Source organism: Anoplophora glabripennis, unplaced genomic scaffold (genome assembly GCF_000390285.2).
Source record: "Anoplophora glabripennis isolate ALB-LARVAE unplaced genomic scaffold, Agla_2.0 scaffold167, whole genome shotgun sequence".
Classification (NCBI taxonomy): domain Eukaryota; kingdom Metazoa; phylum Arthropoda; class Insecta; order Coleoptera; family Cerambycidae; genus Anoplophora; species Anoplophora glabripennis.
In genome coordinates this window covers 1-20,834 of record NW_019416283.1, presented here as the reverse complement: position 1 = coordinate 20,834, position 20,834 = coordinate 1, and the positions used below count along the sequence as shown (strand labels likewise).

General features: G+C 31.7%; 1 protein-coding gene across 1 annotated transcript; it reads left to right on the top strand.

The window, feature by feature from the left end:
- Positions 1 to 848: 848 nt before the first annotated feature.
- Positions 849 to 12,712, top strand: LOC108904874 (sodium-independent sulfate anion transporter-like). The gene is made up of 10 exons (XM_018707579.1): positions 849 to 914; positions 4,233 to 4,403; positions 4,459 to 4,668; positions 4,790 to 5,010; positions 5,099 to 5,276; positions 8,966 to 9,130; positions 9,187 to 9,489; positions 11,021 to 11,328; positions 11,956 to 12,106; positions 12,165 to 12,712. Exons 1-10 carry the CDS (start codon positions 881 to 883, stop codon positions 12,182 to 12,184), a joined length of 1,761 nt encoding a protein of 586 aa, XP_018563095.1. The 5' UTR covers positions 849 to 880; the 3' UTR covers positions 12,185 to 12,712.
- Positions 12,713 to 20,834: the final 8,122 nt, after the last annotated feature.

The window sequence follows — 20,834 nt, the reverse complement described above, 5'->3', positions numbered from 1 at the left end:
CAAGATTTTCACAACTTAAGGGTCAAAAAAGTAAAAAAATAAATAAAAAAATCTTATTTTTTGCTTTTTTTTAAATTATTTATTAACGATTTTTTTGCATAAAATTTTCCTTTAAAATTTTTTAAATAAGCCATTTCGATTGGAAATTCAGTTTAAATAATTTTTCCTATGAACTATAGCGAAATTTTGCTTCGTTTTCGAGCTACAATTAAAGAACTGCATTCTCACCCATATCTCCAATTTCCACCCTCTAATTTAATAACACTCCGCGGTTTTTTCATCTATAATTACCAATTGAACGATTCATGTAATAAAATATCTCAAACGAAAAAAGTTCCTTTTAAAATCCTATAATCAATAGCCTAAAGAGATTTATTAGCATATAACAATAGGGAGTTACATTTTACCCACCCTGTACATAAATAAAAATTAATTAACTATTATCATGTAATTTTGTATTCTCAAAATATTATATATTACAATTTATTGCAAAATGTTATTTAACGTATAATTTGTATGCGCAATGAAGTGTGATTTTTCTTAAGAGTTTAAAATAAAATTCTGATAAAGAACCAAGTGGGGTATATCGTGTCAATTAAGAAATTATTATAATGTAAAATATGAAATTTTTTCACATTTCTTAATTACATAATGGAATTGTACTTCGAATTACACACAAGTAGGGTATGTGAGGTTTTATCATATCAATAATTACTTGAATAATGTAAAATCAAGATTTCTGCACAGATAATTTTACATACTTTTTATCTATAATGTAAATTATATGTACACGTAAATGATAATTAATTAGATACGTAATTTGATATATAAAACTAAGCCGTGAAGACAACGACCAGTGCTTGTTCGGTGACTGTTCAAAATGGGCCTTGAGAAAAATGATTTGGAATTGGCAGGTAAGATTTTTCAGTCCATACATCGTTAAAAAAAAATGAGAAAAATGTTCACTTAAAATCAACACAATTTTTTCACACAACATTGAATTATATTGTATTTTAATTTAATTTAAATTTATCTAAATTTTTTATTTAGATTTCTTTGTTTATTGAATTATCGTACACTGTAAGTGACGTTAGACCCTGTGAAATCCATCTAGTTATTTAAACTATTACCACTACACATTAAAATAAAATATTATTAGAGTTTTATTCCCGTGACTATAGTTATTTCTAGGCTTCTCGAGTGCTCAAAATTTAAACAAATTCCGATCTATTTTTTTCAGGGTATTCATACAAATACATCTGACATGCTCTTTCACAGTTGCAGTTACAGATATAATAAATTCCAATAATATTATGCTGATCTTCATTTTTAACCTTAGCCAAAACGAAAATGTTTTTCTTTACTGAAATTTTTTAAAGAATAATATTCAGATGGTGTGTTGGTTGTTCATATGCATTTTTAAGAATTAATTTGTCATAATAAAATTAAAATTGTAATAATGTTTTAATTTTGACGCAACAACTTATTGAATTATGTATGACCAAGTGATGGTAATAGTTAATAATAATAATAAATGTTCTATTGTAGCGCGTGTAGTAATAGTTTAAATAACTAGATGGATTTCACAGGGTCTAACGACACTTACAGTGTATGATAATTCAATAAACAAAGAAACCTAAATAAAAAAATTTAGATAAATTTGGAACGAATACACTGAAGATGAATTTTTCGAGACAAAACGTTTGAATCTGGTTCGGGCTGAGGCAGTACAGTATTGGGGGTCATGAATGCTTGCAAAAAATGTAATAAAATTTCCAGGGTCGCATATCAAAAAATGAAGTCGATGATGGTTCTGGAAAGACGAAATGTTACATATAAAAATTGATTATGCCATTCGATAGACGGCAAAAAGTGGCCATGAGAAAGTGTTCTTCGTTTTTCAATATCTCCTCAAACAAGGCTGAAATTAAACAAAAACGGATTTCCAAAAATCCTTTTTTTTTGCAAATATTTCGAAAACTAATCATATTAGCCTTGATTTTTTAGAGGCATGGCCTTGATTTTAGAAGCTGATTACGCAACTTTGCCCCTGTTTAAGCTAATTATCTAGTAAATGTTGTCTTTGTTCATAAGTTTCTCAACTTCACTTTTTCTACATTTAATCGCTTCTTCTACCTATCCCTAAAATGTTTCTTTTATTTTCAGTACTATTTCTTGATAATGTTTTTAGATGACATGCACTAAATCCGGCATGTTGTTACGAATTAAAAATGTCTTCTATAGAAACAAAATACACGTTATAGTTTTCTAATGAAATGCAACATACCTATATTCCAATTACAAATTTGTATTTTTGTTAAATGTTAAAACAATCTTTAGGCGTCATTAAATTTACAATTATATTTTTTATATATCAAACTAGTTACAAAAATTAAAGGATAAAAATATCCTAAATTTTTAGATGATTTCCAAAAGGTTGTAACTTGATGAAACATTATTGTAAGGCAAATTGAATGAAGTTTCTAGTTTTAGGATCTGATATTTAACATTTCTTGAGGATCTTGATTTTCAATTTAAGAAAATGAATAAAAATGGAAAATTCGGATCACAATGAAAGAAAAATCGCAGCAATTTGAGGTATTCTTTAGGATACTTTCAAGGTAAAAAAGACGAAAATATACTGAATGTAGTCATTATTTGTAAAGTTGCCTCAAGTTTAATCAAGTTTCTTGCATCGAAATTTTTTTATCATAAAACAATAAGAGTGTCTTATAGAGGGTACTTGAAGTTTTCAAAGCCCTGTTTAGATTTTCTATATGATCGTTGTTTTCCGAGGCACACAAAAAAAAGTCCAAACCCAAGAGATATGGGTCAAAACTAATTTGGACAAAATTTAGGAAAATCAGTTTTGACCCATATTTAGGCCAATTTTTCATCAAAATAGTGAATTTTCTGAGAGATATCGAGGTCATGGGTAAAGTTTACTAATGGTATCGTGTTCGACGCCTCAAAATACTACGAAAATGATATATTTGGACAAAATTTAGGAAAAAATTCAGTTTTGACCCATATTTGGACATTTTCACTGGAAAATTTAACTTTTCCGAAATTGAACAAAGCTCTTGATTACCTCAAATTGAAGAGGGTGAATCAAACTAAAAGCGCTGACAGGTAGGATTGCCCAAAAAAATGTTGAAGTCCGTGGACCCTTTGAATGGGAAGTAAATATTTTGGAAAAAAAATGTTCGCTGCATTTTTTATGAATTCTTAAACGTGGTCGACGATAACAATTTCCGACTATCAAATCCTGAAACTAGAAATTTCAAGCTTCAACTTGCTCTTCTATTGCTCTACGACCATTTTTCAAGTTACAGCCTTTTGAAAATCACCTAAAAATTTAGGATTTTTTTATCCTTTAATTTTTGTGACTACAAAAGATATTATACAATAAACAATAGTAAAGTTTCAAAACGGTATCATCAGCAAAAATATTCAATTATGTCACTGAAATCAATACTACGTATATATTTGACAGCAGAATCCAATCTGCGCAGCGGTATCAGTTTGTGCATAACTTTTTGTTCGCCCTACTTAGAATTGCGTAGTATCTACAACGAATGGTGCGATTTTTACACAATTATTCTCATTCTCACATATCTGAACTAACTAAAACTGTTTTATTTGTTAAAATCTAAAGATCACTCGAAATTCAACAGCAAAATAACTTCACTCATACTTTCAGTACCAGCAGTTAGGAATCATTTCTGTGAAGTTGGAAGACCTTTGCATACCTAGATTTCTAGTATCAAAGAATGTCATTTGACATCATTTGATAGGATTTGTTGGAATTAATTGGACATTAATAATATGAAACTAAATTTATCAAAAAATACAGACATTTTACTATGTTTGCACATTTTTATAAAATTATTGCGTTTTGAATTTTGTTCTCGTGACATTGATTTGGTTATAAAATTTACTTACGTGTATTTACAATGAAAACGTGATTTTTACTGCACATATAAATTTTGTAGCTAAACATCCATTTAAAGGAATCCCATATACATTCATAAGAGGCAAGATCAATGCCCCTACTTAAAAAAATGTATGAATTCACATCATGTACTCAACTTTGGTCAACATTTTCCCGTAACGACTTATCTGGAAATCTTAAGTACCACTTATAGATTATGTTACAATTGATTGATTGATTGACAAGGAATTAAATGTAAATCTGCTTTCTTCCAAATGAATCACGATAATTCTTTCAGTTATCAAAGCCAGGAAGAAAATCAAGGTGAAACAAGTTCTGAAAAGAAGGATACCGATAATTGGATGGCTGCCAACCTATACTCTAGGACTATTTTTGCAGGATCTGCTGGCCGGCTTCACAGTGAGTCTGACGGAAATACCGCAGGGAATAGCGTATGCAGTGATTGCAGGTAAATTTTTTGACCAAATTTTAATCATTTTAACCAACAAAGTGTTAAATTCTAGGACTACCAACGCAATACGGTTTATACAGTGGGTGTATGGGGTGTTTCATATACATCGTTATTGGAAGTTGCAGAATTATAAACATAGGACCCACCGCCATCATGGCGCTTATGTCAAAAAGCACAGTGTCGGCTCTAGGGTCAGAGGGAGCTGTCCTGATGTGCTTTATGACGGGATGCTTTATTTTCCTAGCAGGACTGATGAATTTAGGTAAAAATGTCATCAAAATACACCTCTCCCTGAGTATATTAGTCCATTCAGTGGAAAAACTTCAGAAACCAAAAACTAACAATGTAGAAGAAAAATATTTGCAATTAACATTTTCTTTTAGGATTTGTCGTGGATTTTTTCTCCTACCCAGTCACAGCCGCCTTCACAACTGCCGCTGCTATCGAGATCGCTTCGTCCCAAGTAAAAACTCTTTTGGGAATCAAGGGAAATAATGATTCCTTCTTAGGATCTTGGAGGACTGTGATAAAACACGGGTCGGAGTTCAAGAAGTGGGATCTGGTTTTGGGGTGCATCACTATCGTATTTTTGTTCATAGTCAAGGTAGATTAATTGATAAATCAATATTTTTAGTATCTAACAACAACAAAAAAATAACGCGAGTATTATAAAAACCATCTTTCTGTTTTAGGAAATAGGTAACAGATACGGTACACTTTCTTACCGAAAGGACTGGTCGAAAAGGAAAAACTACATTGGGAGGTTCATATACATATTTTGCCTATCTAGAAATGCTATTGTCGTTGTAACCAGTTCAGTAATTGCCTATTTTTACCACAAGAAAGGATATTCTTTGTTTTCATTGACAGGTATTTACAATGTCTTATTAATAATATTTTCTTCCAAGCTTTCGGCTATTTTTAGAAAAATGTTTATATTCTATTTTCCGCTGATCGTTGAAAAATTTTGGCATTTTTCTGACAAAATTTCGTGTAAATAAAGTCAATAGTGCAATACCGCGCCTAAAGTATGGAATAAATTTAGTAAAAATGAAACAAATTTTTTTTGGGAAAAATCCTCGAACAGGTCGATTTTTAATTTAAAAAATACATATTTTAGCATAAAAGGCGATTTTTAACCGTCATTTGTTTTCGAGTAATGACGTTATCGACATTTTTTTTTTAAATAGCAACCCCCTATTTCTTTTCTTGATTCTGAAAGATCGTTTCATTGTCGATCCGACAGTATTAAAATGTTGCCATCTTACATAGGAAAGTTTTCGAGTAAATGACGATTGAATGTTAGAAAACGTAAATTTTATTCATTAAAAAAATAACAATTCCTATGTCAAGCAAATACAATTCATTAAGTTTTCTACCTAAATTAAGTGTTCGAATTGCCACCCACCGATATCTTGATAATACGCAAGTCTGTGTAGAAATTCTTCTTGCACATTATGAATTATTTCTGGGGTAACTCTGTGTATTTCATCTATAATACAATTTTGGAGTTCTTCTAAGTTATGTGGTCTGTTAACGTACACTTTGGACTTTAAGTAGCCCCATAAGAAATAGTTCAGGGGAGTAAGATCTGAAGATCTCGCAGGCCATTCTATAGGTCCTCGTCTGCCGATCCACCTCCTAGGAAAACAAATGTCCAGAAAATCTCGAACAGGGCGCGCATAGTGTGGAGGTGCACCGTCTTGCTGGAACAATATGGTGTCATCGGAAATATCAGGGTCATTATCGTTAGAAAAAATTACTGCAAGCGCTGAACCAAGGTCATTTTGTAAAAACTCTAAATATCTTTCTCCTGTAAGGGTTCCTTCAAAGAAGAAAGGCTCTACTATTCTGTTGTCAACTATTCCAGCCCACACATTTAATTTCTGTGGGTGTTGGCTGTGTGTCTCTGCCATCCAATGAGGATTTTCCCGACTCCAATACCTGCAAGTCGGACGGTTCACATTGAGACAAAACGTGACCTCGTCTGAAAAAAGTATTTGCAGGTGTAAATCTCTATTTACTTGACATAAATCCATCATAATTTCACAAAAGTGTAAGCAGCGATCGGGATCGTCTTCATTGAGTTCCTGCACAACTTTGTAGGGATGATATTTTTCATTCCTCAGGATACGTAGCACTGTGGTCTGACTAATTTCATTGTTTAATGCAACCAATCGAGAAGTATTATGAGGATTATCTACCATACTTATCAAAATGTTGTCTGTGATCTTCACTAACGCTTGAAAGTCCAGGTTTTGGAATATCTNGTAACTCTGTGTATTTCATCCATAATACAATTTTGGAGTTCTTCTAAATTATGTGGTCTATTAACGTACACTTTGGACTTTAAGTAGCCCCATAAGAAATAGTCCAGGGGAGTAAGATCTGACGATCTCGCAGGCCATTCTATCGGTCCTCGTCTGCCGATCCACCTCCTAGGAAAACAATTGTCCAGAAAATCTCGAACAGGGCGTGCATAGTGTGGAGGTGCACCGTCTTGCTGAAACCATATGGTGTAATCGGAAATATCAGGGTCATTATCGTTAGAAAAAATTACTGCAAGCGCTGGACCAAGGTCATTTTGTAAAAAGTCTAAATATCTCTCTCCTGTAAGGATTCCTTCAAAGAAGAAAGACCCTACTATTCTGTTGCCAACTATTCCAGCCCACACATTTAATTTCTGTGGGTGTTGGCTGTGTGTCTCTGCCATCCAATGAGGATTTTCCCGACTCCAATACCTGCAAGTCTGACGGTTCACTGTACCATTGAGACAAAACGTGGCCTCGTCTGAAAAAAGTATTTACAGGTGTAAATCTCTATTTACTTGACATAAATCCATCATAATTTCACAAAAGTGTAAGCAGCGATCGGGATCGTCTTCATTGAGTTCCTGCACAACTTTGTAGGGATGATATTTTTCATTCCTCAGGATACGTAGCACTGTGGTCTGACTAATTTCATTGTTTAATGCAACCAATCGAGAAGTATTATGAGGATTATCTACCATACTTATCAAAATGTTGTCTGTGATCTTCACTAACGCTTGAAAGTCCAGGTTTTGGAATATCTACAACATTGCCAGTTTCTCTAAATTTAGATTCTATCTTACTGACTGTTGATTGGCTGATACGGCGATCTGGATGTTTTTCATTAAATAAATCGCCAACTTCCTGCTGCGTTCTAGTCTTATCCCCGCATCCGATAAGAATTAAAATTTCAATTCTTTGTGTGACAGTTAAATGTGCCATAATACTTTTAAATTCAATAATTTTTATATCGCTTACAATACTTAGAAAGTCCGTATGACAGTGACCCTTTGTAAAGATTTACATCTACGTGATCCATAAAAAAAACTTCAGGCATTTCGAAAAACTAAATTTGATAACGTTTTTGCTTTATTTTAATTGATTTGGGTTTTCTAACATTCAATCGTGATTTACTCGAAAACTTTCCTATGTAAGATGGTAAGATTTTAATACTGTCCGTTTGAGAATGAAACGATCTTTCAGAATCAAGAAAAAAATAGGGGGTTGCTATTTAAAAAAAATGTCGATGACGTCATTACTCGAAAACAAATGACGGTTGAAAATCGCCTTTTATGCTAAAATATGTATTTTTTAAATTAAAAATCGACGGGTTCGAGGATTTTTCTCAAAAAAAAATTTGTTTCGTTTTTACTGTATTTATTCCATACTTTAGGCTCGTACGGTACCTATAGTTGTTGAAAAATAACTGTTAGGAAAATTCCTTTCCGTATGGCAATCTTGTAGTATTTTCAAAATAGATGAATTTTTATTTTCTGTCTATAACCCTTCCCGATCTGGTATTCGAAGGAAAATCACGGTTTATATTTTTTGGTTTTCACATTCAAGCACATTTTCAAGCTCAAATGATCTTAGTCTCTTGGTTTTCAGATAAGGTACGATTGATTAAAAGCTTAGACACCACAAATACCAAATAATGAAGCAACTTATAAAATTAGAGAAGTGACATGTACACCAAATCAAAATTCATGTTTTGTAACACCTTTATTAACTATTCTTTATCTGAAGCTTCTAGAATGGATTCCTCGACTTCTTTCACAGCTAAAATCTTTTTGGTCTTGTTATCATCAGTTTTCCTTTCCAATAAGGAATTAATATTCAGAAATTTAGATGTCAACATGGTGCTTAATTGCAATGGTTGATGGTCAGTATTTAACAGTTGATGGTCAGTAACAGTGCTTTATAAATTACGCCTTTACAATTTTCAAGAAAGAGCTCATATTTTTGTCCTTGCTATAATCCATGAAATGATTCATATTTTAGTGTTCATTTTTTTGGAGGTATATTCAATGTGGTAGTACTGGTTCAACCAGTTTTGAAGCATTTTGAGGCATCAATTGCAATACATAAAATTAGTGATTTGTTTTTAACATTTTCTTTGGATTTTTGAACGATCAGCGGAACAATAGTAGGTATGTGTACCTCATAAAAAAAGTCACATTCTCGGACTCTGTTTTGCTGCAGCAAAAAATCTATCACTGAAACGAACTACCATCTAACTTCTGATTTCAGGATCGGTAGAGCAAGGTTTGCCACCATTTAAACTCCCGCCTTTCAGCATCACGTACAACGGAACATATTACAGCTTCTTCGATGTTGTGGAAACATATGGAGCCTCTCTAGCCTCAACTCCAATTATAGCAGTAGTAGAACACATTGCCATAGCAAAGGCATTCTGTAAGTTTCAACAGGAAACTTTACTTTAACCGATTCACTTAACAAACTTATTTCAGCTAAAGGCCGTTCTGTGGATGCGACTCAAGAGTTCATATCGTTAGGACTGTCCAACGTGATGTCCTCTTTCGTGCAGTCGATGCCAATCACTGGGTCTTTCACTAGAACAGCCGTGAATCACGCGTCAGGAGCAAAAACAACCGTCAGCGGAATTGTCACTGGGATCATGGTTCTGCTTGCGTTGGCATTTCTGACTTCAGGATTCGCCTACATCCCCAAAGCGACCCTTGCTGGTGTGATCATAGTCGCCATGTTCTATTTGTGCGAATTTGAGGCCTTTCCATTACTTTGGAGGACAAAAAGTAGGTTCTAGAATACCAAAGTTGACAAAATAAAATTAAGAACACATAGTTTTACCAGAAACAATAACAACTTACATTTCGCTATCCCTGCGAATTAAACAAAAATATGCATAACTATTGATTGGAAAGAAAAATTGAATCAAATTCAGTACCAAAATAGTAAACTGTGACTTATTCGTAGTACGGGTAAGGCGTGTGGGGAGTACGATTCCATGGGCGTACCATTTTAGTGGGTTCCAAAAATTGATAGATATAGAACAACAAAAAGATATGTCGAATTTGGTACAAACTAGTAGATTTTACCTTGGCATTTTCAAATATCTAATAGGTAGACAGGTACTTTTTTATTTATACTAAATTCAGCAATTTGTCGCTCATATGCAAGGATGACCTACTGTCACCTGCGTACACTTCTGTCTTCGTTTTTTATTATGTAACATAACTAGCACTTTTAGTAACTGGGCAAGTGGTCTTATATTTACGTAGTATTATAACAGTACCGCGACACAAAATCAGTAAAATCACTGAAAAATTAGATAAACCGTCGATATCATAGATATAACCGTTGTAAGTATTAGTTGAAATCGAATTAAATTACTAATGACTGTTATCGCTATCATTATCACCGGCACTACCGATATCACAGTGTCACTTAAAGGTATGATAAGTGATTCTATCACAACTTATTTTTGCAATTCATTTTTTTCTTTTAGGCATAAGTTTTATATTCGTCGAGATTAATTCAGTAGGGTCCAGCTCACGGTGGCAATAGAAGAAGACTAACACCGCGAGCTTTAGTCACTTCACCCACTACATATTTCATGTATTCGGTTTTCTCTTTTTGTGCTACTCCTTAAAATTAATTATACTTTTAACATCGTCTCCTCATCCACGTTTTATAGAGATAATAAATTGTTTCGGAGGTATGAGGTATTATTTTTCCAAAGTACGCCACAATACAATTTTGTTTTTTTCTGTTTGTACACTTTTTCGAATTCGTTACAAGTAACGAAAATTCACTTCATATAGTAAAACTAGTCGGGACAAGCAAATATTTAACATCACTGTTTATTTTTTCCTGCCATATGACCGACCTTTTCCTTTTTTATACTTTTGTCATTTTTTGACGCACAATAAACATTTCTGACACGCCTTTACTAAAGAACTGCACATTTCCACGGCATCACTTACCGACATATTAAATTCACCAACACCCTGATTGGCCACTAACACCCGTACATAATTCCATATTGACAAGCTTTTTGGAATCACTAAAATAATTAAAATGTGAAAATAATAACACGTTTTTCCCACTTGTATGCTTATGACACGCACTGACACGCCTCCGCTAGAAGTTGAGGGTTACAAGAGCGCGCGCGCAGTCTAAACATATAGGAACACTAAGCGAAATGAACAGCACAATTTCCGTACTGGATTATGGATGCACAATATAAGTTGCATTTTCTACTTGTATTATCCAATATCCGATTTTAATGACAACGAATTCTAATGAAACATTACTTTGTTTCAGAGACTGACCTGATCCCCTTGATTATCACAATCAGCAGCTCTCTGTTCCTTAGTCTCGAATATGGCATTTTTATCGGCATTGCAACCAACATGATATTCGTCCTGTATGCTACCGCCCGGCCAAAGTTACAGATAGAAGAGATCTCCACCGCTCACGGGGATGGTTTCGTGGTCACCTCCAAAACAGGATTACACTATGCGGCGGCTGAACACATCAGAGAGAAAATTTTGGAGACGTGTTGTGGAGAAGACGTAGCAGTTGTTTTGAATGGAGAATACGTGGGGAATATTGACGCTACAGTGGCAAAGGTAAGAAGAAGTATTTTGAGTTTATTAAAGAACAGATTATTCTGTGCTGAAACGATTCTTCCCTTCAAAAAAGGAATGTAAAAAATAAATTTTGATGAGTAATACTAGAGAGTTTAAAATGGCTAAAGTGACCCAACTTGTAACGTTTGAGTGAAGTGTAATCAGCGACATTGAAACTTGGATATCAAATTATCTACACCACAAAAAAATTCTAATTTCGCTGGTTAAAATTTGTTAAAAATTTATCTGAAGAGAACTGCTTTGAACCCAGTTTGAAGCTTGTATCTTCAACGGTCATTGAATAAATAATTGAAAACTGTGTGTCACCTGAATTTTGAATGATGTTATTTATGGTTATGTTGTGGACGTACTTTTGAAATCGTGAAATTCTAAAAAATACAATTATTTACAACAACAATTACCCTAAAGAAAAAGATCGAAATGTAGTCACAAAACAGAAGCACCAGTTATGGAATTCGCGAAAAATGTTGCATATAGTCCAGTCATCCAATCACTGTTTACATATTCAGTTTTCAATCGCGATGATCATTCAAGCCAGTGTAAATGTATCCTAAACTTTATTTAATAACGTTCTCTCCAGCTATTGACATCTGTCTATCATTGCAGAGTTTCCACTCTTTGAAGGATGAACTGGAAGGAAGGAATCAGAAACTGATTTTCTTCAATTTCAAGAAATCCGTGAGAGAGTCTATCCTTGGCATCGATGCGAAACTGAGTGAGAATTTTAGAGGAGGACTTTTAGAAGACGTTTTTGAGGGTAAATACTTGTAATTATGAAAAAGAAATATTTATGTGACGATATAATTTGTTTACAGGTAGCATCACTAGAGTGTGAGATTATTTAGAAGACTGTGATACCTATATTTTTTTGTGAATATTATATTAGTATTTATTATTTTTTTTTATTAAAACGGTTGAAATATTGTTTGGCTTTGTATATATGACAGAGAATTGTTTAATAAAAATCGAATATACTCGTAAATGAAGTTGATTGATTGTACGGCTTACTTGATTTTGCCTGAAATACGAAAAAAATATAGAGAATTTTCATAGAAGAAACTACAGTTTTTCTTATCTGAAAATTGTTCTTTCTGATTTCATTTGCATAGTCTTTAAATCTGTGTAAATCTTAAGTATCATGTTAAGAGCACCAGCCTGACGCAAGACCGGTCTAACCGTTGCAAGCGGGACACATACTTAGACTACGGTTCAGGAAAAGGACTACGGCAGATTGGCGTGAGGGTCTGAATACATATACCTGCGAGCGACTCCACAAAAAGGACTCTTCAGCGAACACTCGCCCCGACAATATTTCTTTTCACTACACTTTGTTTTCAATAAAAATACTTTTATTTTTACCGTTGATAGAGTTTCATTTTGCTGCACACCGAAAACAACCCTCAAATCTAACCGTCAAGGTTTTCTTTTTTTTTCAAAATTTACTATAATATTGTTAAACTATGTTTACATATTTGTATGTTTAATTAATGTCCGTTATTATTTTTGTATTTTAACCTTCTTTAGATTTACTTACTTCTTTGTGTTAGCCCATTCATTAAAATTCTTTTGAAAAAACAGTATTTTTTTGCAAAACAAAAAGAAACTGTAATATCATTAAGCAATTTACATCAAAATATAAAAATATCTGAAAATTTGACTAGAGTATTTTTTTTGTAAATGTGCTGTTGTAATAAAGTTCACAATTGTTTAAAAAAAATAGATCTAGCAGTTAGTTTATATGAAAAGTATTGTCCCCCGTGGCCTATGTAACTGGATGCTGTCATTACAGACTTACTTTGCATTTCCGTGGGAATCTTTGGCATGGCTTTGTTGTTCTCGGGCTAGGCTCTGTGGGGGTGGACCTGCACTCGATTCATTATTCATTTCGGTTCCTGTTGTTGGCACTAAAGCCGCTACGGATGCAGCCGCTCCTCAGGCAATGGTGCCGGCAGTGAAGAACAATTTAATGTTTAGAAGTATCAGATGCGACCAGTTACGGAGGCCAGCATGGAACCACTCAAAAGACCACCATTCTCTGAGGAGCGCTTCCGTTCGTAACGACCTTAGAACCAGCAAAAAGCCGATATCAATCGATAGTGAGTCTAGAGGTTCTGAAGTGTGTCGCTCCCACAAAACTTAGTCCGAGAACAACGAGGGTAGTTCAAAGATTTGTAAAAGTCATCCTCTTTGCGCGTTTTGAAGTATTTTTCAAAAAATTTGTGAAAAGATGCATTTTCAAAGGAAGTTTATATAAATATTTTTTGCCTGCTTTTCCAGAGGAATTAATGTATGCTTAAACTATGCGATTTTTTACTTTTTTAAGAGTGTGTGTAGAAAATACCTGTTTCATAAAAATACGCCGAACTTCCAATAATTGGGCAATTTTATATTGCGTAACTTACGCAACTGGCAAAATTAATTATAACGGTTGCAGTTTTCCTTGAACTTAAACTAAGGCATAAATATAAACTGTTATAAATATCTTTAAATCTGACAATAAATGTGTAAACGTAGATTCATTTATTGAAATAGAAAATTCGTATTAAAAATTTGACACAACCCAAAAAATATTTTGAAAAGTTCTTTTGCAATTTTATCAGATTGTTTGTAAACATCTAAAATTAAATTAAAGGTAATGAATTTTCGAAAAAATATACCAGTCCGTACGATATTTGTTGAGATTCCAAGAAAAAAATGAGCCAATAAAGTTCTCTTATCGGAACTACTGTAACAAACCAAACAAACATTTTTTTAACGAATAATTTTGGAGTTTATTTGGACTTATTCAATAATGTCGATGTATTATTTTAAATTTTAAAAATGGTTAATTTTTCGAATAAAACAGAACATACTTTTTTCTCAACATCAAAAATAAAATTAACATTATCCGAATTCTAAAATATTCAGTGGAGTCGAAATTCTGAAGCTTTTAGTGATGATATCTGCCAAGGACTTTGACATAGGTTGACAGATTTGTGCATCTACTCGGCGTAATTTTTTCTATAATTTGTTTAGTCATTACTCCATTTTTCATCAATCTACGTCAAACACTTTATGGAAAACAAACTTTTTAACATTGAAAAAATAAATCGGAATATTTAGTTAATAATAATTTAGATATTTAGAATTAGCAGAAGTAGTTTTAAAAATATGGTATTTTTGTAATTAATCATAGCGATTTATTTGTATAATAAAATAGAATAAAAAATATCCTGCTCTGGACCCTATCTCATATAAATTTGCATATTGGAACATGATTTTGAGAATTTTTCGAAGAAAAATGTATCATTTTTGTATTATTTTTAGATAAAAATGCATCTCAAAATGAACAAAATGGAAAAAAAAGTTCATGGAATTTTTTTCCCCAAATATTCAAATACTCATAACTTCTTGACAGGTCGAAATAAAAATTTGACAAAAAATCGTGAAAAGTACCCTAAATAGGTACTAAATAATACCAAAAAATCAGGAAAATTAAAAATGGTCCGGTCACGATTTCAGTGACTTGGCTTGGAATGCCCTATTTACATTGATCAAATCAAATGACAAACAACTTCCGCAAACATTCTATATCGGTANTCGTGAAAAGTACCCTAAATAGGTACTAAATAATACCAAAAAATCAGGAAAATTAAAAATGGTCCGGTCACGATTTCAGTGACTTGGCTTGGAATGCCCTATTTACATTGATCAAATCAAATGACAAACAACTTCCGCAAACATTCTATATCGGTAACTCCCTGTATACACCTTGAAAATCGAATCGACATTGTTATTGCAAATTACAAGTGTACAGCGTTGGGAATTACACTTGACCGTTTCTGTTAATAACAAATTACTACCGGCGAGAGATGGTTTCATCCATAGCTAATTCGGTCAACATATTTGGTTAGTGATAACATTTGGGGAAAGGAATTCTAACCCACGAGACGGTGTTTTCTTCTTCACATTACAATTTCGCACTTACTTATGTGAGGAAGTGTTCTTTTTGAGCAAGTCAAGTCAACTCGATTTGGTCAAAATAGTGTAACTTTTATTTTGGAAGTGGTAAGTACCGCTAAGAATATTTTTCTCGCTTAGCCACTTAATTCTCTTTCATAGAAATATAAAAGTTCGATATTAAACTAGGCCTTTTTACTGTATTAGAATATTTTTGAGTTGATTTAGTACTTTGAGGTAATAATAATGCTGTATCTAAAGCTGAATATTTTTTTTTTTCAAATTATTCTGGATGCTTTGGAATAAATATGTAACGAAAACCTAAAAATTTTTTCTTTGGCATCTACAATTTTATACATATTTGTGATCGTAACTAATGGGTGTCTAAATTTTGTACTGCAAATATAAAAAAAATGGTTAGGGCAAAGTTGTGTGAATTCCTATCTGATATAAATGAAAAACTAAATGTATACATATTTTTTTATTGAATTATATGTTATACCGAGTTAATATATGTATACACGATAGTGGTTTATACCCTTATGACATCATAAAATAAAATATCACTGTTCGAAAAAATCGCCAAAATATCGGTTGGGAAGTTTTAAATAAGGTCGAAAACTAAGGTGTTAATTTTTTTTATAATAAATATTCGTATTTTTCTGTTTTTAATCCATAAGTTTATCATCTCGTTGTCAGATATACTTTGCATTTGTAAACTTATTAATATTATTTTTCAATGAAACTATATATAAATGAAGGAGACATATTTACAATAATATTTACGATAAATTGTTGCCGGATTTCATACAAATCTATTTCGATAACTAAGTAAGTTTCTATTAGGTACTTTACTTCCGTGATCGTCAACTTCCATTCATCAAATTAAATTTTAATTTATTTATCTTACCTACTTACATAATATCCCCATCTTCACTTTTAAATCATAGAGATGGATTATCTGCTCGACAACCCATTATAATTGAATGTGAATCAACAGCTTAAAAAATTGCGGTAATTCCCCATGTATTTTCTAATATGCATATTAATTTTTTGTACTATTCGCTGATGCTGTCAAACAACATAAATTTTGAAAGTTAACGACTTTAAAACATTGAAGATTATTATGCAGGTTTAAGTGGTATTCCAGAATATGCAATAAAATTAATAAAATTACCTATTGTGATAATAGGATTAAATAAGCCATCGACTGACTTGAAATGATATATTTGTATAATATAAACAAGTAGTTTACAGAAGCAGAACGAGTTGCGTAACCAATTGTTTTCTTTTATGAACATAATTTGCATGCTCTAGGAAAGAACATGAAAGTCAATGTCAATGCAAAATTAGTATAGATATATAGATATTAGTATAGATAGTATAGCTTTATAGATATTAAATATTAGTCAAATATGGTATTTTCCCTACATTTGGTAACGATAATAATAATTAATATCTGAACTATATTCACAAAATCAGGAAATTCATTCATGTAAACAAAATTCAAATGGGTAATAAGCTAAAGATTGGGCTAGATACAATTTTTTATAATTAGGTAAGTCTGATTATTGGTGGTATTGATATTTTTTTAATTTCAAAGAATTTGATTTGTTTAATTCAAATATATTAAGGCATTAACATTGAAAATATCTTTAAAAGTAATAGTCAGTGGGAGCAACGCATATTATCAACAAATAACTACATGTTATTATAGTTTTATTCGATGCTGATATGAGATAAACAAAGTTAATTAATAAAAAATACACTTCCCTTATTTTATCTAATAGTTACTAAAATTGCCTAATTCGGTCTGTTATAATTTTACAAAAACCTTAATTGAAACATTTTAAAATAAACATTATGTCTATGTCTAACTGTTAGCAAAATATTAATATACAGTAGTTTTTTTCCTTAATCGACTTCATTGCATACAGGTTTCAAAAGCAATGATTTTTTATTCGGCTTGGGTAATACACACTTAATTTTAACATAAATTGCTTAAAATATTTTAAATAGTCTTTATTAGGTACTTGTTCATTTTTAATTTTTAATAGATATTGGGAAATATCATCACTTTTAAAATGGTAAATAAGGTTACAAACATGGCCATGTGTATTTTTTGTGGATATGTGAAAAAAATTGCTACTGTTAAAAGTTAGGAGATATATTTTATTTAAAAAATGGTGTCATGAATAGAAACAAAGAATGAATAATGATTCATATTTATGGTTTTGAAGTTTACGGCAGCCTTGCAACGAAAATACCATTTCATTTCACTAGCGATACAAACAATGCATTTTTTGTACATTTATTGATTTACAGAAATACATCTGTTATTGTTTGATATATCCGTTTTATTTGCAATATGCTCAATAACCGTTAAAAATTATCTATATATTGATATTACAATGCTCTCAGAAAACAATTATTCTATATTTCTTAAAAAAGGATTGTCTTTTAGAAAAAATATATTATTTGTTACAAATTTTTAAATAAAGAAATAAAATAAAATTTCAAAGTAATATAAAATTGGTAGGCACAAATATAGTATAAGATTAACATGTCTAATCATTCGTAAGGCATTAATAAATGAGACAAATATTTATTCTGTTATCTCCATTCAATATTGAGAAGTTTTAAAAACCAATTTGTAACAGGCCCCGATAAGGCATTGTCAACAAATTATGTGTTACTAGAAACAGCTATAAATTTACATATAAAATTTTACACTACGGTTTCTGAAGGATATTCGCTATACGAAAACAAATCATTTTATTTGCCAACGTACCTACCTATATGTTTCTAATTAATGCTTAAATATTTGGCTTATCGTTTCTAGAAACTCACCCATTATTAATTTTTGTTGTCGTATTTGAATGTGATAATAATAATCGCCAATAAGAAATATACTCCTACATACTGTAGTACGTGGCTGCAAAAAATCCGTGATTTTAATTACATTTACATTAAACATTTCTCTGATTAAATAAATTTTAGAACTTAGCACTTGTATAGATTTTTATATGAATAGTTCACATAGAGGGTGTTTCAGAAAAACATACCAAACCCTAGGAATGCCTAATAGAACATAAAAAAATTAATAATTTTTGAACTTATAGTTCTGTCGTTTTTTTTCAAAATACCAGGAGATGAAGTAATTTTTTTAAATAATTTTATGTACATATCCAAAAGTAATGGAAACATATTGCTTTTCAAATGTATTAAAAGACCCTGGTTCTATGTGATTTTTTTATTGTAAAAATCGTTTTTATGCTACAATCCTGGAATATTCTATGTCATAACTTTTTCGAGATTAAGTTTTTAGACCGGGATAAAAAACTAAAAGTTTTAAATAAGTGTACAATATATTTATAAATGTGTTTAATTTTTGTAGACTGTAAAATTATATCGACTATTAAAATAACTGTAAACAACTTTTTAGAATCTACTATATTGCAGTACATATTGAGTACACTTGAAGATATTAACAAAATTCCTTAAAAACAAATACTTTTATGCTCTGTACTTTGAAAACAAAAGACGATAAATCTATAGCAAGTTTTTCTAAAATCCTACATAAGCAGAAAAACAACAAGCAATAAATTTATGGTAAAACAATCCTTATAAAAAAAAGCTAACTATAATAATGGAACAAAGTTGTGTTTCTGAGCTCTTTTTCAAAACAAGTATATCAACAGTTCATAATGTTGATGGTTTTGGGCTAAAACTAACAGATATTATTTGTGCCACCTCGATCAAAGCATCCTGTATATTGTTCGTAATCCTGTTCAGTACTTCTAGATCCAGTTTATTACTTTGTAAATGGCATAACACAAGTTTTTCATGCAAAATTGAAGATTCGAATGGCCTATCATTGATTTAATGAAATTATGGACCACGATCGCATTTTTTGCAGAAATCTGATGAGATACCCCGCAAGTTACTGGCCCATGAAGCGTAGATGATCGTACAATGAGGAAACCTTGGAACTACTTCCGAAAATATGCACCGCTTCTACAATGGTCTGGCGACTATAACGTCGACAAGGCCATATCGGACTTGGTGGCCGGCATCACCGTCGGGCTCACTCTGATTCCCCAGTCTCTCGCTTACGCTTCCCTGGCAGGATTGGAGCCCCAGGTGAGCTGATATCGATAACTGTTTTAGGTCAAAAAGAGTTGGAAATGAGAGGGTGACAGCCAAATCAGCAGATCTGAGTGCCACTGAATTCCTTTTGTATTTCAGCACTACGGCAATGTGCTCAAATTTACATAGAGATTCTACGAAATTTACGTAGAGCAGAAATACCAAAAAAAAAAAGATTTTATTTTTACTATCAATGTCCACACACGACATTTTTTTAATACTTTTATGTTATGTGTTAAAAGAACTTTTGAATGCAGTTAAATCACTTTTTTCGCAAAAATATTGACCTCCCGAATTATGTATTTTTAATTTTTATATTGAACAAAAGCTTGGATTTCGTCCTTTAGTAAAAGTATTTGCGATAAATCTCAACTGGGTTAAACTTTGTTTGCTACTGCTGAGAATTAAATTTTTCTATTTAGAATTGGGAATCTTGATAAGTCTGAAATAATTTTTGTTCCTCACACCATTTACGGTAATTTTAGAAAGTTTGTCTCGACGACAAGCACCTGCCAATCTCATTATAGCATGACACAGATTAGTAAAAATTTGTCGTCAAACAAAAATGTAGTTTTATTTTATTTCAAAGGGTATTATTCTTATCCAAATCAAGGCTAAAAATGTCTAAAATTCTTATGAGAAGAAATCATATACAGGGTGTTCCGAACTTTATCCATGAAAAATTTAGGAAGTAAAAATGGATATTATAAGTGTCCCTAAATATCTGCTGGACAAATGAAAACATTGAAACTGAATATAGTGCTCACAATATAGGAACAAAATGAGATTTATAGTATAAAAATTAAAAGTCTCTACTCAAGCCAGTTTTATTTTGAACGAAAAAATTATCTCTTGGTCTTTTTGTATAGCTTTTACCGTTTTGGTACAAATTAGCAATTTGTAAAGATAACGTGTAGATAAATGCAAAATGTATAAATGATTTTATAAAAAGTGCTCAAAATTACTATACTATGATGAAACACCATACAACTTTTTTGAAAAATGTACCTAACACCTTGTTTCTTAAAAACAGTATCTTCAAGAGCATTTGTTTATATGACATAACTAATATTCTCAAATTAGGTTAGGAAAAACACTTTTTCATTTTTGTTACGTTAATGTGAAACATCCTGTATATTTTTAAATTTAAATGTATCGTCTTTACAAATTGCCAAATTGTATCAAAATGGTAAAAGCTAGGTATGCAAAAATTCGAGAGACCTCTTTCGTTCAAATTATAATCATTAATTCAAGAATGTCAAAAAAAAATTTGTTGAGTGGTGGTCATAATTTTTGAGAAAAATGTAACCAGCATACCTGATACCTATGCCACTGGTTGTAGTTGATACTTTTTTTTTCAAGCTGAATGCCATTTTATGTATTGCATTTAATGTATT

What these genes read in the sequence shown, in the direction of transcription:
- LOC108904874 (XM_018707579.1), top strand. Translation starts at nt 881, where the DNA reads ATGGGCCTTGAGAAAAATGATTTGGAATTGGCAG. An exon ending in TATTTTTGTTCATAGTCAAG is followed by an intron (nt 5,011 to 5,098) that starts GTAGATTAATTG and finishes TTTCTGTTTTAG; the next exon opens with GAAATAGGTAACAGATACGG. An exon ending in TGCCATAGCAAAGGCATTCT is followed by an intron (nt 9,131 to 9,186) that starts GTAAGTTTCAAC and finishes AACTTATTTCAG; the next exon opens with CTAAAGGCCGTTCTGTGGAT.